Below are 11,658 nucleotides of genomic sequence, written 5' to 3' on the forward strand. Positions count from 1 at the left end.
GGTGTACACATGTCACCATCACTCTTTTTGCCCACTGTGACAGGATTGTCAGCATCCAGAGCTATCTCTGGCTGGCTGGTCAGTTCCAGAGGCATCCACAGGTCCCCTGGGCCTAGTGACAGCCTGCCTATGGTTGGGAACAGGGATTGCAGTGGTGATGGAGATGGGGCAGGGCTGGCTAGTCCTCAGGTGATACATCACGTCTCACACGAGTAGTCAGCCCCACTGAGGTAAATGGCTCATGTCTGTTTCCAGATCAATTACCCATTCAGTCAGCTATCACTATGACCATGGCATGGTTCCCATGTTCCCGAGTCTCCTCCACCTGTCACATCTGAGGCACTCTCCCCAAACTCTGTGCTTACTGGCTGCGGTACACCAGGGAGGAGTGTGGCCCACTCTCTTCTCACATGAAAGACTTTCTCAAGCCCTGCCCAGCTGGGACATGACTACCCACTGTTACTGTCCAGTTTCTCAGGAGCCCTGTAGGATGGCAGCCTAATGAAACAGAGTAGAGGGGTCAAGGGAAGAAAGTGCTAATCCCTGGCCGGGCAGTGGTGGCACATATCCACCACTTTTATCCCAGCACTTGGGAGGCAGAGGCAGCCTGTGAGTTCGAGACTAGCCTGGTCTACAAGATCGAGTTCCAGGACAGGCTCCAAAGCCACAGAGAAACCCTGTCTCAAAAAAAAAAAAAAAAAAAAAAAAAAAAAAAAAAAGAAAAGAAAAAGAAAGTGCTAATCCCCTCAGAAGGACCTGGGGATAGCCAAGGCTCTTCTGATCTTCGCAGATTCTGTCTCTGGATCCCAAAGAGCTAACACTGTCTGTAGGCAGCTGAAGTAGTTCGGGCAGGGCCACTTTGAGCCCTTAACCAAAGCCCCTTGGCCCTAGGGATAGCCTGTATCTTCCTTTTCCTCTTCCATTTCCCCGGTTCTTTCCTCCACCATTAACCCCACAACGCAGCAGAAGTTCATTCTGCAAGCCATCCCACATGGCACTCACCAGGGAAGACCTTTCTGGCTCTTCAGTTCAGGGCAGTAGGGTAGATGGTTTATAGGGGTCTCTGGGATTCATTTTTGTTAAGATCAGGGTGCAGAGGGCCCTGCTGAGGAGTTGCCACTAGCATAGGGGCCAGAAGGTCAAGAAGGTGCCAGTTCCACAGCTGTCTGGGAGATAGTCTATGGTCCCCTGGTGGCTGGGGCAGATGTAGACCTCACTGTGAAAGGACAGCCTGGGGCCAGAGATGGGAGTCAGCTGGCCTGGGAGAGACTGTCGAGGAAGTGGGTAGGGTGAGTGAGATGTCTCAGTGGGTAAAGGCCATTGTCACTAAGCCTGATGACTTCACTTTGATCCCTGGGACCTACATGGTAAAAGGAACAGACTTTTATAAGTTGTCCTCAGACTTACACACACACACACACACACACACACACTTGGACAGTTTGAAAGGTCAGGTTGGGACCTGTGGTCTGAGCAACCCCTTGGGCTGCAATTGTCACCCATTCTCCCAAGGGGGTAACTGGCACTGTGCCTGAGTGGTGAGCTGTGCTTTGTTGTGGTACCAGGGAGCATACAGAGACTGGCTGAGATGCTAATGCTAGGGTGCTAAGGGACACACAAAGGTTCTTGGGAAAATCTTGTTCTTTTCCTACCCGATGGATCAGGTCCCCTAACCTGCTGCCTTGGGACCCATTCTGCCCTTGAGTGTCTTGGCCAGCTCCTATGCCCACTGGCCTTTTCTTGGCAGGAGGTACTGAACAAAAGCATGTGACTTTAAGGAGATCATGACTGTTGTTGCCACACCAGCATCTCTTGGGGTCACTATTTGGGAATGCTGCCTAAAATGCCTTTTGGTAGGTTCCCTGGATGATTGCTCTTGCTTTGCCATCAGGGTTAAGACTCAGGACTCCCAGGAGTAGACATCCATGACAGTGGAAATGTGTTGACTGGAGGGAGCCCCTGAAAGCGGTGCTGGAGAATTCACCACCCTCCCTTTTCCACTATTTCCTGGAGGAAGTCTGGTTCAAGATACACAGATAGACCCAGTGACCATTAATCTTTTTCTTTCTTTCTTTCTTTCTTTCTTTCTTTCTTTCTTTCTTTCTTTCTTTCTTTTTTTCTTTCTTTCTTCTTTTTCTTTTTCGAGACAGGGTTTCTCTGTGTAGCTTTGGAGGCTGTCCTGGCACTCACTCTGGAGACCAGACTGGCCTCGAACTCATAGAGCTCCACCTGCCTCTGCCTCCCAATTGCTGGGATTAAAGGCGTGTGCCACCAATGCCCGGCGTGTGTTGCACTTATATGCATACAGGCAAAACATTTATACACATAAAATTCAATTTAAAATCTTTTTATTTTTACTCATATTTATATGTATGTGTGGGCTCATAGAAGTCAGAAGGCCCAGAGCTGGTCTTACAGGTAGTAGTGAGCTGCCCAACATGACTGCTGGGAACTGGACTTGGGTCTTCTGGAAGATCAATGTGTTCTATTAACCACTGAGCTATCTGTCAGTGGAGGAGAGGGAAGAAAAGCTGTCACCAGAGCAAGATGAAAAGATGAGCATTACACATTTTCATTAATGTTGAATCTTCATTTGAATACACTACTCTGTTTTAAATTAAAAAATGTGTGTGTAGTGGTTCAGTGGTTAAGAGCACTGGCTGCTGTTCCAGAGGATCAGAGTTTAATTCCCAGCATCCACATGGCAGCTTACAACTGTCTGTAACTCCAGTTCCAGGGGATCTGACACGTTCACACCAATGCACATAAAATTAAATAAATTATTAAAAATAAGTAAACAGGGGGAGGGTCTAGGCCCTGCTCCAAATGATACGACAGACTTTAAAGATCCCCGTGGAAGGCCTCGCCCTCCCTGGGGAGAGCAGAAAGGGGTTGGATAGGGGGTGGGAAAAGCAGGGGAGGAGGGGAGGGAGAGGGAACTGGGATTGGCATGTAAAAGAAGCTTGTTTCTAATTTAAAATTGGTCTAATTACAATTATAAAAATAAATAAATAAATATTTAACAAAAAATGTGTGTGTGAGTCTTTTGCCTCAGCAAGGCATGATAGTGCATGTCTTTAATCCCAGTATTCGGGAGGCAGAGGCAGGCAGATCTCTATGAGTTCAAGGCCAGCTTGGTCTACAGAGCCAGTTCCAGGACAACCAGAGCTACATGGAGAAACCCGGTCTCAAAAACAAAACAAAAAGTCTTTGCATGCATGTATGTATATATGTATTATGTATGTGTACCACATGGATCAGAGATCAGATCTCCTGGAACTGGACTTTGCCAAATTGGGGTCCTTGGCAAGATCAGCAAATCACCTGCCAAGCTTTCTGTGTCCCTCCACTTTTTTTGAGGAATGTTTTTTGGAAGGAGAGCAGTGGGAAGGGCCCAGAGAGAAGAATGAGGGTGAATATGAACCAAGAATAATGACACAGGATGAAATGTCGACACACTTTGCTTTGTATATTAGTGAAGACATTAACTGGAAATGAAGAAGAAAAAAATTAATCCAGAACTTGAGCCTGGGCACAGCAGCAAGACACTGGATCAACAGAGGCATCTGCCAATAGACAATGGATAAAAAAAATGTGGTGCAGATTCATCCTATTTAGCCAGAAATAGAACAAGACCCTGTTGCTTGCAACAACAGAGATAAGGCAGGATACTGTGTAAGTTCATTAAATCAGAAACAGTATAAATACCAAGAGCTCTGCCAGGCAGTGGTGGCACACACCTTTAATCCCAGCACTCGGGAGGCAGAGGCAGGCGGATCTCTGTGAGTTTGAGGTCAGCCTGGTCTACAGAGCGAGTTCCAGGACAGCCAGGACTACACAGAGAAACCCTGTCTCAAAAAACCAAAAACCAGCCAAACAAACAAACAAAAAACCCCAAGAGCTGGGCATGTCGCTCACTGGTAAATGCCTTCCCTAGCATGTGCAAGGCGCTGAGGTCCATCCTATCCAAATAAAACAAACCCACCTCTTAAAACCTAAACAAAAATGAAACACTATAAAAAGTTGATCTCAAAGTACAGAACAAAATAATGGTATCCAGAGTCTTGGAGGTGTGGGAGAGGAGGGTGGTGGAGAGAAGGGTGAGTGACAGGGGTCTGGGGTAGAAGAGTAATTTCTAAAGTGCCATAGCAAGGTGAGGGAACTATGGGTGACAGCAATTTATTGACTATTTTAGAATAGTGGAGAACATTTTCAATATTTCCAACACAAAGAAATGATGAATTTTGATGGTGTGGAGTTGCTATTGATCCTAATCTGATGTTGCACATTTTGTATGTGTATTGAAATACCATACAAGCCAGGCATAGTGCTACACACCTTTAATCCCACAATCAGGAGGCAAGGCAGGCAGATCTCTGTGAGTTCCAGACCAGCCTGGTTTACATAGCAGGTTCCAGAACATAGAAAGACCCTTTCTCAAAACACACACACACACACAAACAAAAACAAAATAAAAAATGAGTGAGAGAGAAATACAACACTGCACTCCATAAATATGTACAATTATGCAAGTTAAAATTAGGGGATTGAGGCCTGGAGAGATGGCTCAGCAGTTAAGAGCCTTTGTCGCTCTGGCAGAAGACCTGGATTTGGCTCCCAGCACCCACATGCTAGTTCACAACCATTTGTAACTCCAGTTCCAGGGGATCCAATGCTCTCTTCTGACTTCCACAGGCACCAGACATGCACATGGTACACATACATACACGAAGGCAAAACATTCATACACATAAAATAAATTTTAAAAGAAGGTGGTGATGGTGTTGAAGAGATGACTAAATGGTTAGGAGCACTTGCTTGCTCTTCTAGAGGACCCAAATTCTGTTTCCAGCACTCATATCTGGCTCACAACGCCTGTAACTCCAGCTCCAGGGGATCTGACATGCTATTCTTGCCTTTCTGATACTACACATGAGTGGAACACACAGAGAGACACTCACAAATATTTTTTTAAAGATTTATTTTTATGTGCATTGGTGTTTTTGCCTGCATGTATATCTGTGCAAAGATACCAGATTTCCTAGAACTGGAGTTACAGACAGCTGTGAGCTGCCATGTGGGTGCTAGGAATTGAACCTGGTTCCTCAGGAAGAGCAGCCAGTGCTTTTAACCAGTAAGCATTCTTTCCAGCCCCACAAATATTTTTTTTTTTTTTTTTCGAGTGAGGGTTTCTTTGTGTAGCCCTGGCTGTAGACCAGGCTGGCCTTGAACTCATAGAAGATCAGCCTGCTTCTGCAACCCAAGTGCTGGCCTAGCCAAACGTGTTTTTTCTTTTTTTGAGAGAAGAAAAAATAAGACAGACATGCTGGTGCATGCCTTTAATTCCAGCACTCAAGAGGCAGAGGCAGGAAGATCTCTGTGAGTTCAAGTTCAGCCTTGTCTGCAGAGCCATATAGTGAGACAACAAAACAAAAACCACAAAACCAAAAAGATTTAAAAAGAGTGAGAAATTAAATATTTAATTAAAATCTTTCTCTCTCCCTTTTTTGGGGGAGAGGGGCGGCTCACACAGGGTTTCTCTGTGTAACAGTCCTAACTGTCCTGGAACTCGCTTTGTATACCAGGCTGGCCTCAAACTCACTGAGAATCTGCCAACCTCTGCCTCCTGAGTGCTGGGCATAAAAGCATGTGCCACCACCGCCCCGCTAAATTATCTCTTTCTATATTTTAAAATCTTTTGATAGTCTTTGTCTTTGTGCGTGCGTGCGTGCGTGCGTGCGTGCGTGCGTGTGTGTGTGTGTTTGTGTGTATAAGAAATTCTAGGAGGCTCTGGGGAAGCTACGGCCAAAGAATCATAAATTTGAGTCCATTGTGAGATACAAAATGAATTACTGTCTCAAAAAGAAAAACAAGCAACGACAAAACCAAAGAAAACAGAGAAGGAAAAAAAAAGTAAATACATTATAAAAGGTTCTACAAGGAGGAAGGCTAGGGTTATTAAAGACGAACTTGCCTCCAGGGGGCAGCCTAAGCCGGCGGGGCCCAGCTCATTGCCTAAGGGAGAAAGCCCAGGCCCTTTCACCAAGTCCTGTGATGGACCAATTCTTGGCTGACCCCGCGAGGGATAGGCTTCAGAAGTGCTCATCTAGCTTCCTGGGGGCCCCTGGCTAAGGGTCAGCAGCTTGGTCCTGGAGGAAGTCGTGGGCAGAGGACAGAGGGCAACGCCGGCACCCCTGAGCTCAGATGACTGAAGCACCGCTCCGGTTCACTGGTTGCTGTGCCATTTCAACAGCTTTAATGAAGGCCCTGGAAACAGTGCTAGGGCATCAGGGTCCTCAAACACCCTTTGGGTCTAAGGAGTTGCGTCTCCCCCAGTGGGCGCGGGCCTGGCACCGCAGGAAGTAGGAGGGGGTGCCAGGTGGCAGGAGAAGAGACCATGGGCGCGTGGGGAAAGACGTTGGTGCCACTGCTGGTGGTGGCGGCGGTGGTGGTCCCACAGCCTGCCTTGCAGGTGTTATCAGAGAATTCCGGTGAGCTGCTCTGAGGGTACTGTTGTGGGACTGGGGCCAGTGACAGGTAGATGGGGAGGGGAAGGTGAAATGTCACTCATTCTCTCATTTCCACCCAGAAATTCAAGAAGTGGACCTACTGTCAGGTAAGATGCTCAGAACATGCTTCCTGCGTGGTGGCCCTCAATTACTCCTCCCTTTCGCCCCTTGAGTTCCCTTTTGAGAACTCAACTGTGCTTGATAGTAATGGTACCCCCGCCCCCGTGGGGTGGGGTGGGGTGGGGACAGGTGCACAGGATCACGTGGGGAATGTCCCAGTAAATCCTTAGGAAGTCCTTCCCTCTCCATGCCCTAGGGCTACGAAGTGTGTGTGTGTGTGTGTGTGTGTGTGTGTGTGTGTGTGTGTGTGTGTGTGCGCGCGCGCGCTCAGTCTGATTCTCCTCACAGCGCCCTGCGGTCACAGGATCATCCCTGCACGTGTAGTGGGTGGAGATGATTCGGAGCTTGGCCGATGGCCGTGGCAAGGGAGCCTGCGTGTATGGGGCACTCACTTATGTGGAGCGACCTTGCTCAACCGCCGCTGGGTGCTTACAGCTGCCCATTGCTTCCAAAAGTGAGTGTGGGGTCAACTGCAACAGTTGAGAGGTAGGGAGGTCTGTCACCTTGGTTTGGTGCCTGCGTAAGTAAACATTTTAGTGTAGCCTCAGGAGTAGTTGTGATGGATTAAATTCATAAGATTTTCAACATTAATGCCCCTGGAGGGAACCCTCTCTCAGTTCTTCTAGAATGTTCTTTCAGGACATTCTCATGTTCCTTTGAGTGTATTTGACTGCTCTTTTGCCTTCCCTTCATTCTTCAAGTTTTTCCCAAATATACCCACACTGGCTCCCACATTTGCTCAGCTCTTTTGGGGGCTGCACAAGCATTCCCATAGGTTCAACTTCTGTCTTTAGGACAGCTCTAACAGATGACAAGACCACTTTCCTGCTCCTCCACTCACAGTGCCCAGTCCGTCTGGGTTCTGTGGTCCCTATAGAAGGCTTTTTAGCCCATAAGAAGGACTCGATAATTATGCTAAGGATGAGCAAGTGTTAGCAGTCCTACAGTGTCACCACAGAGAGAGGTCCAGGGGAGCTCAGATGGCCTGACTGCTCTCTCCTTCTCTGGCAGGGACAGCGATCCCTATGATTGGTCAGTCCAGTTTGGTGAGCTGACTGCCCAGCCTTCTCTATGGAACCTACAGGCCTATTCCAACCGTTACCAAATAGAAGATATCTTTATGAGCCCCAAGTACAAGGCATCATATCCCCATGACATCGCCCTGCTGAAGCTGTCATCTCCTGTCAACTACAATAACTATATCCAACCCATATGCCTCATGAACTCCACATCCAAGTTTGAGAACCGAACTGACTGCTGGGTGACCGGCTGGGGGGATATTGGAGAGGATCAAAGTGAGGCTGGGTACAGATTGGCTTGGGAGGGGGCCTTACACTGTCTTCCATACCAGTCCCAGCTGTCCTTCCCTGGACTCTGCATCTCCAGTGAGCCCCTCTCCTCCACCACTCAACATTTTCTCAACTATTTTTCTTACTTCTGCTTGCAAGAAGGACAAGAGGCAGTCCCTTCCTTCCAGACAGGGCACAGGCTAGAACTCAGAGGTGCCAGGAGGTCAGCAGGGGTGGGGAATCCCATAGGGACTACAGGATGGCTCCCACATCATCGTATTTATGGTATTTCCACTTCTGCAGCCACCCCTATCAGTGAGCGTCAGTAAACATGCTCCTCTGTGCCTGTTCCACCCACCCCAATTCTTACTGTGTTGTGCACTCTCCTCACAGTTCCCAAGCCATTTTCCTCCACTCTTGACTCATCACTGAAATCCTTTTGGAGGTCCTTATGGGCCATAATCAGACACCTGCCTGCAGTTCAGCAGGAACCCAGCCCCCCAGAAATCCAGATCATAGTTTCCTCCTAACTGCCCTGGTGCCTACAGCCCCATAGCCTGGGCATGCCCTTTGTGCAGGAGTGACCCTGCTCAATGCTCCCTGAGCTGGCCCATTTCTGCAATATCCCCTAATAAGAGTAGTAGTAGTAATAGATTCAGTTCCTTTCCTGCATATCATGTGCTTGGCACTGTTGCAGGCTTGGGGACCCTGGCACATGAAGGTGACAGTGTAATTAAAAATATTCATTGTATTATTTTTTATGTGTACAGGTATTTTGCCTACATGTGTATGTCTCAGATCCCCTGCAGCTGGAGTTATAGACAACTATGAGCTGCCATATAGGTGCTGAGAATTGAACCTGGGTCTTTTGGAACCAGCTCCCTGTTCCAGCAGTGTGATTTTTAAAAAGGGATTTTAAATATTTTATTTAATTCATATTCAGATGTGAGTGCATCTGAGCGTATGTGCACGTGTGTGGAGATGCCCACAGAGGATAGACAAGGGTGTAGGATCCCCAGGACTGGAGTTACAGGTGTTTCTGAGCCTCTCAGGGGTGATGGGGTCCCCACTTCAGTCCTCATAATTGAGAAAGTGCTCTCAACCACTGAGCTATCTTTAGACCACTTCAGACCCCTTTAAAGGGATTACATCTATTTATTTTGTTTTTAAAAACATTTATTTAAAAAAAGGGCACATGCCTTTAACCCCAGCCTTCAGGAGGCAGAGTCAGGTGGGTCTCTGTAAGTTTGAAGTCAGCCTGCTCTACAAAGTGAGTTCCAGGACAGCCAGGGTTACATAGAAAAATCTTGTCTTGAAAAACAAAATAAAACATTTATTTTATGTGTTGGTTGTGTGCTTGAGTGTACCTCATACACACAATACCCACAGAGGCCAGAAGGGGTTCTCAGCTCCCTAGGAACTGGGGTTACAGGTGGTTGTGAGCTGCTGGTGGGTGCTGGGAACTGAACCCAAGTCCTCTGCAAGTGCTCTTAACAGCCGAGTCTTCTCTCCAGCCCTAGTTATTTTGTATGTGATGCTGGGAGTGTAAGTTCACACAATGGCTTATGTGTGAAAGTCAGAGGACAACTTTTGAGGGAAGGTCTTTTTTTTTTCTTTCCAATGTGGATCTTGGGGATCAAAATCAGACTTGATGGCAAGGACTTTACCCACTGAATGTCTCACCTGTGCAACAGTGTGTTTTTATGTCCACTTTATAGCTGAGGTAATTGGGAGTATTATGGAGAGTGTCCAAGGTCCCAGAACTAGTAAAAGGAAGTGAGGCCAGGGTTCCATGGCTCAGACAGTGTAAGGGATGTCCCCAAGGCCATAGAGCTAGAATTGGCAGGGAGAATAGAGAACTCAGTTCTCAGTCTGCATGTTAGATAAGAGTCCATTTTCTTCTCCTAAAGGGGTGTTTGTGAGCCCACTTTGCTGCCCTGTCTCCTATGCCGAACAGATGGCTATGGTGGTGGGCGGCAGGGGGTGTGTATTTGTCTCCTTGAGCCTTGGCTTCACTCTTATACTTAGTGCACATGAGGCAGGTAGCAAACACTTCTGCTGTGAATATAGCTCTGTTCACCCTGGAACCGGGGGAACTGTTTCTTTGCTAAGTGCTAGCTGGGACACTTTGAACAAGACACTTGGCTGAAACTCAGTTTCCCCTTTGGTTGAATAGAATAACGAAAGCCATGGCTTCCTAGAGACGCCTGAGATCTGAGCTCTTAGAGAGCTCTCAGCAGACAGGAGGCACCCACTGTGGCTCTTGTCATCTTTGTCATCCTTGCAGTCAGACAGTGCTTGGCACCTAGACTCCGAGATCCAACAGATGCGAGTCCTCATCAGTCTCTTACAGTTCCCTAGTGCATTCTGGTAATGAGGTTCTTCCCCAGAACCTCTTTTAATTAATGCATCCCGATTCTGTTAATATTCAGGAGGTGTTTGGGTGTTCTTGGTTCAGGCCTAAGGAAATGGTATCATAAAGCTGCTACCCCTGGTCCAGTACCCGGACTTCTCACAGGACTTGGCCTGCTGCACCCACTCCAGTCCTTCCCCATCGCAGCTCCTTCCCCTATACAGATTTTGGTGATATGCTCAGGCAGGGACTTGATGTGCATTCTACATCCAGGCTCAGGGGATGCCATTAACCATGATTCCATCTATTGAGTCCTGTGATATTGTTGATCACCCATGATGTTAGTGTGAGGCTGCAACTAGGGACCATTGACAGGGCTGCCTCAGGCAGCACCCTGTGCCATTCCTTCCAGGAGAAGAGCTCTATCTCTCTGTCTTCCATCCCCCGTACAGGTCTGCCGTCTCCCTACATTCTCCAGGAAGTGCAAGTAGCGGTGATCAACAGCAGCATGTGTAACCATATGTTCTCAAAAAGCTCAGACTTCCGAGTGACCATATGGGGAGACATGGTTTGTGCCGGCAATCCTGCCGGCGGCAAGGACTCCTGCTTTGTAAGTGTCACCCCACGCCACCGTGGTCTTCTGGGCCCAGTACCCTACCATTCCTAGCTCCAACTTCCATTCAACTGAGGTTTCACATGGTACCTCATTCAATCTTAGGCCAATCCTGGGAAATAGACTGTGGTCCACTTTGCAGAGGAAGAAGTTGAGGCTCTACTGCTGTCAGGGCAAGGAGTCGGAAGCTTACCCAGGCTGCCAGCTCCACAGCAACCCTTCTCCTCTGACCTCCCTCCCAGTCCCACTTGTCACCCTCCAGGCCAGGTTTACCTATGCTGCCCCTCAGGGTGACTCAGGAGGACCCTTGGTCTGCGACCAGGATACGGTGTGGTATCAGGTTGGAGTCGTGAGCTGGGGAATAGGCTGTGGTCGGCCCAATCGGCCTGGAGTCTATACCAACATCAGTCATCACTATGATTGGATCCGGTCAACTATGATTCGAAATGGGATGCTCAGGCCTGATCCGGCCCCACCGCTGCTGTTTCTTACTCTGGCCTGGCCTTCCTTGATGCTGAGGCCTGCCTGAGCCCACCTGAGAATATAAGGTCATCTGTGGGGGCTAGAGGGTGTTTCTTTTGTATTTTGTTTGCTAATAAACATGCTAATACTTTCCTGGAACTTGGATGACTTCCTGTACAGGCACCTCCTTTCTCTCAGTCCAAGACCTGTATCTAACCCCTGAAATCTTAGCCCATCCTCATCAATCAAGTTTTGGTTGTAAACAGTAGCATCCATTTAGTGTAATTACAAAAACCACAATTTGTGGCTGGG

General features: G+C 47.9%; 1 protein-coding gene across 1 annotated transcript; it reads left to right on the plus strand.

Moving 5' to 3' along the window:
* Positions 1-6,367: 6,367 nt before the first annotated feature.
* LOC100770108 (testisin) lies at positions 6,368-11,413 on the plus strand. Its single transcript, XM_027424830.2, has 6 exons — positions 6,368-6,491; positions 6,590-6,616; positions 6,918-7,083; positions 7,641-7,924; positions 10,724-10,881; positions 11,174-11,413. The coding sequence occupies exons 1-6, from the start codon at positions 6,398-6,400 to the stop codon at positions 11,411-11,413; spliced, it is 969 nt and encodes a 322-aa protein (XP_027280631.1). The 5' UTR covers positions 6,368-6,397.
* The last annotated feature ends 245 nt before the right edge of the window (positions 11,414-11,658 follow it).

This window comes from Cricetulus griseus, chromosome 7, assembly GCF_003668045.3.
Source record: "Cricetulus griseus strain 17A/GY chromosome 7, alternate assembly CriGri-PICRH-1.0, whole genome shotgun sequence".
In the NCBI taxonomy this organism is placed as follows: Eukaryota; Metazoa; Chordata; class Mammalia; order Rodentia; family Cricetidae; genus Cricetulus; species Cricetulus griseus.